This window comes from Gasterosteus aculeatus, chromosome 14 (genome assembly GCF_964276395.1).
Source record: "Gasterosteus aculeatus chromosome 14, fGasAcu3.hap1.1, whole genome shotgun sequence".
NCBI classification, from domain to species: Eukaryota; Metazoa; Chordata; class Actinopteri; order Perciformes; family Gasterosteidae; genus Gasterosteus; species Gasterosteus aculeatus.
In genome coordinates this window covers 3,543,220-3,550,967 of record NC_135702.1, presented here as the reverse complement: position 1 = coordinate 3,550,967, position 7,748 = coordinate 3,543,220, and the positions used below count along the sequence as shown (strand labels likewise).

Genomic DNA, 7,748 nt, shown 5'->3' with positions numbered 1-7,748 from the left:
GGATGGATTAGTGGATGGATGGATGGGAGGCTGGGCGAATGGAGGGATGGGTGGATGGATTAGTGGATGGATAGGTGGATGGATTACTGGATGGATGGGTGGATGGACTTATAGCGACAATCGGGAAAATTGATATTTTCCCAAATAGTCATTTGTAGTCGACTATTCCCCTCATACTCAACATTTCATTTTGTGTAATCTTTTGAATAGTGTTTACAAAAAGATATCTTCTCGCCTTCTGCACGGCTCCTATCTCCGACGGCCAGACACGCCACACACATTCACCACGGTGCTCGGAGGATATGCAGGTGACTATTATCTATGCGCTCTTTGAAGCTCCGGCTCCCCCGGGGCGCTCGCTGGCATTTCGGGGCTCCATTAAATAACTGTGAGTAAGCCTGGAAGTGAGGGGAATCAAGGAAGAGAGATGGCTCTGTCTGTGGGGATGTGTGATGATGGAGGAGGAGGTGGTGGTGGTGGTGGTGGTGGTGGTGGCGGTAGTTTGACTTTTGGGGGAGTGTGCAGGCGTTGAAAACAGCAGCAGGAGAGGTGCAACGAGGAGGTGAGAATTGCGCCGGATGAGGACTTGATTTAATAAAGGAGAAGATATGATGATGAGTTTGTGAGAGAGAACGAGAATGTGGCCGCGATCAGGAGGAGAAGGGGGAAGAGGGGGAAATGAACGATACACAGGAAATCGATGGGAAATGAAGTCGATATGAAACAACAGGTGGCCTTGAGGCCACTAGACGTGGTAGTTCAAAGGCAGCTGACCTTTTGACCCCTCCGACCCTTCGCTTGACCACACCTCAAACAACCTCCGATGCCCAAATGCCTTAATCAGCTGCAGGTCCTCAGGCCCGTCTGAACGGGGTTTAGAGCCATTTAGAAAGTGTTTACAATCTGAAATCACACGCCGGTTCTTTGATGACTCACTTCTGTTCGGAAGTTGTCTTTTAATTGGAAGTTTTACCGGGCGCGAGTGCATGTTTATCATCGGCGTATTACGGAGCCAGGGACACATGGGCTTGTTACGGCAAAGGCAGATTTTCCGTGCATTTGTAAAGAGGCATTACACACAGATGGCGCCAACATGTGGAAGCGAACACTGCAATTTCACACAGCAATTAGTTCAAGACTAAATGATGTGTGTGTGTGTGTGTGTGTGTGTGTGTGTGTGTGTGTGTGTGAGAGCTCCACTGAGCAGCTGCATACAAGCGGGGAAATATCCGTTAAGAAATTAAGAAGTCTAGAGGGGGAAATCCAGGGAAGTTGAGCAAAGCAACGATTTGTAACGAGAGAAAACCCAAATTCACACTGGTGACTTAATTCAGTCAATGTTCATGATTACCTCATCCGCTCTTTTTCACTCATTCAAATGGATTTAATACACTTGTTGTCATGGCAGCTGCCTCCGTTTTTGATTTTTAGAATGAGTCAAATTAATTTTTTTAAATATTAGTATAGCCGTTTTTTTAATTAAATATATTATATTGGATTGAGCAAGTTTTAATGTGCCAAATTCCTCTTGTCTTTCTTTTAAAAGTAATATTCTACTGTTTCTATTCAGGCCTTGGAACATTTTATTGAACAATCAGTGAGACAGCAGAAGTTACACAAAGATTCAGATGATGATGATGAAAATCAGTACTAGGTCTAGTCTAGTACTAGTCAGTAATATATGTTGATATTTTAATGCATTAAAACAGCTTGTCAGCCTGCTGCAAATGAAGCAACTACATCGTCCCTTCGGTCATGGCCGTTTACACTTTTAGGGTTGAAGACTCGCGTTGCGGCCAAATAGTGCAAAATAAATTATATCCTCTTCTGGACCGATGTTGCTTGACCCCGATGGAAAAGTACATGAGGTCAAGTAAAGATGTCAATGGGAATTCTTCAGACGTGGGAAAGGATAACCGCAGAGCTCAAAGGTTCCAAGGGCACTTGTTTCCGACACAGAAATGCAGTCGGCTTCAGTGACGAATTCACTGCTGCTCGGTTCAAGTTAGGCCTCCCAAGGAGAAGAAGAGTGTTTTCAAGGGTTGAATAGAAACGATGAATGTTATCGAAGGCTGAGTGGGGCGGGGGTTTTTCTCCTTTAGTTAAGGGTGGTCCAGCGTAGCGTGTTAAAAGAGATAAGAACACAAGCATTGAAGCTCCTTTCCTTAGCTCTCATCTCTTTTATCATGGCTGTCACTGCACTTACAGATCATTTTGATCGGGTGGCTTACATCTGCAAAATAAAGACTCTATAATCTGACTTGACTATGGTCAGATTTTCTGTTCAACACAATGTGATTTGAGCATTGAAAGATCATTTGAGTATGACGTTCTGACTGGACGACCTTTAGGAAAATCCATTGTTGGAATTGCGTTGGAATGTCCTAATGCTTGATTGACTTGGACCAGTTGTGATCATCCGTCACGTCTCCGTGACAACACACCGATCGAGTTTGAAGTCACATCTCCGTCACCTCCACAGAGCGACGGATCACCGCTCAGAGGACCCAGATGGCGCCGCGTCTCAATTACAGAGATTGTGATTTTGCGACGGAGGACGTCTGCGCCGCGTCGGAGCATGTTGTGTCCGTCTGCTGTTTGTGTTGTTGCGGACTATGTTTATGTGAAGCTGAGAATTATGGGGGGTCGGGATGCCGGCTCGCGCTCAGCACAGCAGGCATCCATTCATTCCTAAATTAGTGTGTGCTGTAATACAGACAGCGGGCCTGTTGAACAGCAGGTTGGGTGTGTGAGGCCTATTAGAGAAGCTCCATATGCAGAAGTAATATGACATTTGGTATTCAATGTTTAGTGATATCGTTGCAGTCTTGGATCCCGACGGGCCTGATTTAGCTGAAGCATTTAACCAGGGTGTAAAAACATCACGCACCTTTGCTGTGTTTAGTTGTTCTCAAGTGACACATTTAAGGGAAAATGTATATAACATGTAGTGTAGTACTGTACGGATATATGTTTAATATATATATATATATATATCTATTTATATATTTAATCACACCTTACAAAAAGTTCACTTATGACCAAGCTTTGTTAAGAAAACCTTTTTTTTTACTGGATACAACATTTTTCATTCTGACCATTATGTTTATTACGATTGGATCAATATTCAGGTCTCAATATATAGTGAACGCGCGATACCGTCAACCGCAGTGTAGCGTGTGTGTTTGTGTGTGTCGGTGAGTGCGTGAGCTGGAGGCGAGGCAGACACAGAGACGGGGGGGAGGATCTGCTCCAGAATTTCATCCATATTAGAGTCACATTGCCACTAATTCCATTAGATACGATGTTGCAGAGTCAATGATCTCATTTAAATAATCTAACGAGGACTCAGTGATGCAACGACCGAATGGGTTTCAAAAGATGACATCAGCGTCTCTGAACTAGCGGCACTCACTTTCTTTTATTCCTAGTAAATCTTTGTCCCCAGGGACACTCTGTATGAATGTCCTGAACTTAAAGTTTGCAGTTCAGCTGTGCGAGTTTACCAAATGACTAACGCGGTGATGCATTGCGCTGGAAGGTGCGACGGCTTTCTGAAATCTGTGGAGACTTGTGTTTTCAGCATGCCTCGAGGACTCGTCTAGATTTGTTGCTTCTGCGCTCATGTCCAGTCTGGAACTTGTCTTTCACACTGATCTGAACCTGCGTGTTTTCAATAAAGGGGGGGGGGGCATTTCAGGACATCAAAGATAAGTAACAGCTTTTTGCTCCCTGAATGGAGTCATTGCTGCAAAGGGGTCTTCCTTTTATATAAAGGGCACTAGCACGTGTTGAATGCGGTGAACACCGTTATTGTCACATATATATTTTTCAAATTGTCCTTCTCAAAATTCTGGGAGCATTTTTAAAAAGAATTCTTTCCGTCTCTGCAGAGTCGCCCCCGGAGAGGACAGGACGCCGACGCAGCATGCCGGGCGGCTCCTCGGACAAGAGCACACCCACGATGGAGCCCGCGTCGCCTGCCGCCACTCCTTTCAGAGTCACCGTGAGTACTGTGAGTTTGTCTCCGCGTCTGTCTGTCCCGTGTCCGTCCCCACCCGCCATGTCAACGTCTAGTGTGGCGTCCAGATGGACCCGTTCCAATCTGAAACTCATTTACTTCAAATGCTGCTACGGGCCCTCTGATGTTTGGCGGCTACACTTCCCACATCTCCACGTCCCCGCTGCCTTTCTTTTTCCTGCTTTACTCCGTGTGTGGGATTTTTTCATTGCTTCTCAAACTGAACGACTTCAACATGCGCCGTGTGAGGCGCCACACGCGCTCCCACACCTGCTCCCGCTTGCTTGCAGGCAACACGCACGCGCACAAACGCACGCGCACTCGCGGGCGCTCTGTCATCTTTCTTTAACTCGCATCCGGTTCGCCTTCTGCCATGTTTAATTCAATAGATAAACAGCCAGTCGATGAAGCAAAAAATTGCGCTATGAGTCATCAATTTCAAGCTAATTAGCAATTAGCCGTGCATATTTACTTTTAATAGCTGATATGTGGGAAGATGGCAGCCTGGAGGTGAACCGCAAACAGCAGATACCAGGCCAGCAGGTTCAAGAGCACTCAGACACAATGCGGCTTCATTCTGCCTCCGTGCCGTCAGGCTTTAAAGAAGCGCTTTACCCTCGGTTTTTGTTTATTTGAATTTGTGTAATGTTTGTCTCTGGGTGAAAAATCATTCAATTAAAATAAAAAACCCACTGGTGTTGGACCAGCCGCAGAGTGAGAATAAAGTGTCTCATGAAACGGTTTTAACTATTGAGGAGTTGATAAAATCCTCACAGCTTGATGAAGAAGAGATTGCCAAACTCATATAAAGAAAGATGAGTGAAGAGTGAGAGGAGCGGAAATGAGGTTTATTTCAATGTGTTTTTTTTCTGTCTCATGAATGTGAGTCATTGAGTATATATTTATATATAGCGGATAGGAGACAGGAAGGGTCAGATGGAGGGACTAAATATCGATTAAGTGTCCGTTACGCAGCTCCTTGTACTCTCCAGGGAAGAAGTGGGGAGAGCAATGCTGCAAAGTCATCCTGTCTCAATCACATGGCCACTTAACTTACTTCTGTGGGCTTATTGCTAAGCAGCAGGAACCTCTGGCACAAAGAAAGCATTCCAAGTCCACGTTCGACCCTCTGTTTCGCCGTGCTGCCCCCCTCTGGACTACGACGGTAGCACAGCTAAACTAAGTTCCCCGTAGCAACCTACACGTAAACAAATACGATTTGACTCGACTCGTGAAGATCATCATCACATACTTGCAGACATTTGAAATGGATGCACTTACGGTATAGAAAAACACATTATTTGATGGGTGGGTGGATTGATTCTCTTCCTTCTCTCCTGCATAGCCCCCTTTAGCAATGACAAACCACCCCTTGCTGCCCCCCCAGTGAAAAGAGTTGTGGTGACATCTAAAGTACCCCTCCTAGGCCTTGAGCTAAATCTGTCAAAATGCTTTTCTCTCATGTTCTTTGCAGAGACTGCGTTCACTGTCTGCACACATAAATGGATGCCACACACACACACACACACACACACACACACACACACACACACACTCCAGCATTTCTCAAAAACAATTTTTCCCAGGAGGGATGCGAGGAAGCTAAAATCTCTACAAAGCCTAATCTTCCACAGCCAATTCTGAAATACTAGGAGATTGCATACAGAACCAGTCAAAAGTTTGGACACACTTTCTCATTCAAATCAATGACAAAGTCCAAACTTTTGACTGCTGCAGCACAATGAATTAGAAACTCACAACCCGGTGGTTTCTCTTACTCAGAGCCGGTTTAAAGAGCGGACAAACCAACCTCGTCACGTCCACGTCCCGCTGATTGCACCAGCACCCGGCTGGGTTGATTCTCAATTGGGATTTAGCTCCCTATCCGACCCCCCCCCCCCTCGACTGTGTTCTCGCCTCCTGCCTCGCCTCTCCTCTCTGATAGCAGCAGGGGGTCTAATTGGACAGGTATGCCTTTTGTTTCCATCAGGCTGTGCTAGTAGGGGGACAGGAGCTGTGGATGTGGAAGCAGGGAACACCCTGCTGATTGTCCAGGCACTGATCAGCCCCCCCTCCATTAGTGAAGCCGGGAATTGCCAACTCAAGGGAATAGAATTAACTTGCATTTGCTTTAATCCCCCCCCTCCTAAAAAAAGAAAAAGGAAAAAAAAGCCCAGCGATGAAATTGAGCCGTCCCCTCAGTGGTGATTTAATGGGCTTGGACAGGCTGAGATTACAATCTCAAGTGTGCAACTGTTGCACTCTCACACACTCGCACAACGCTAACACACATTTGCCCTGTAAACAAGGTGACATGATAAATATGGACACGTTATTTGGACAACCATCCAACACTCTTTTGAGCCTGTACAATACGCTACTGGGGTGTTGCTGATAACCAGCCCTCCCTCCGAGGATGCACTTTGCGTCAGATAAATCCGTCCCCTCCTCCCGCTAATTAGCTGTCAGCTGTAGAAATGCGGAATAATTAAAGAGCTCGTTGAAATTCACACGAACATGTGACCCTGTAATGGCCCCTGTCAGGTGGCTCTGGCTGTAATGACCTTATCGTGTTTCTGTGTCTAAGTATGTGATTGCAAAATGAGACCGCGATGATATGCCAGAGACAAACAATTAACTAAAGTTAATTAAAGGGAGGGACCTCGACAGTATTTAGGTGTTGAATCTCTTTTTCCGATATTGGTAGAAAGGAAGCATCTCTTTGCCACACGAGGGAAACAGATGTGATGGATGAGATCTCATCGGGCGTCGCTCTCCATCTCAGCCACTGGTCATGTCGGCTTCATTTCGTGCGGGCGTGTGAGGTTCCTAACCCCCCCCCCCCCCCCCCCCTCGCGCTGTCTGAAGCGGCCTTTATTGCGGCGAGAATACAAACCGCAGAGAGCATCGGGTCCCGCCGCGTTTGCCCGTCTTTCGTCTCCAGCTCCAGCCGCTCTGCTCCGCCCAGCGCCCATCCACCGCCGACCTCATTTGCTGCACTTTTCCCCGCCCCCCCCCCCCATTTAGTTTCATTCTACTGCTTTTTCTATCAACTAATGCTCTGCCACCCACACATTGTGCTGCACTTTTTTCCATTTGTCCCGCTCCCGGAGCTCATCCCTCGCTGGCGGGCAATCACTGTCATATTTTCTTCATTTCTCTCTCACCTCGCATGAGATCTGTCCTCTCCTCTGTTTCACCATATGTCTGTTATTTTTCCCCGTTTCCCGCTCTCTCTCAATCATCTCGTATGAGCTCTCGGTCGAGGCAAATGAAATGCTAACACCGTAGCGGCGCTTCCAGTGTCTCCCCCTGGGGTTTAATCTGGCGTTAATATTGCCATCGGTCATCCATGCTGACTGATTGGAAAGTGAGGAAACGGGCCGTTAATATCCGCTGACCTTTTAACCTGAGCGATAGCTCTGCGAGCGCTTTGACAGGCCGACTGAAATGGAGAGCTGCGGTTTACAACGTCCCCTCGCCGGCATTATTCGCTGGAGTGGCTCAAAGGGAGAGCGAGGAGCGCTAAATAATCAGAGCAATCGCGGGGCGGTGTGTCTTCCCTGACGTCTCTCCTTTTTGTTCTCCGGCGTCCATCCATCAGGGCGAGTGAGTAAAAACAGAACGGGCAGCCTCTAATCAATCTGCCTCGCCCGCAGGAACAGGCTTCTCTCCTATGACTGAGAAAGACCCTCTCCAGCGGGTCTGCAGGGACGAGGCGTGGAAT

General features: G+C 47.0%; 1 protein-coding gene across 17 annotated transcripts in view; it reads left to right on the top strand.

Moving 5' to 3' along the window:
* The window catches only part of dab2ipb (DAB2 interacting protein b), a 95,810-nt gene that overhangs the window by 40,755 nt on the left and 47,307 nt on the right, over positions 1-7,748 (top strand). For 9 of the 17 annotated variants that reach the window (XM_078088955.1, XM_078088960.1, XM_078088954.1 and 6 more), the window contains one exon: positions 3,894-4,015. In XM_078088955.1, the coding sequence (XP_077945081.1) occupies positions 3,894-4,015 (122 nt within the window). The remainder of the gene's footprint in view (positions 1-3,893; positions 4,016-7,748) is intronic. The other 8 variants (XM_078088956.1, XM_078088958.1, XM_078088959.1 and 5 more) reach the window with 1 other exon arrangement.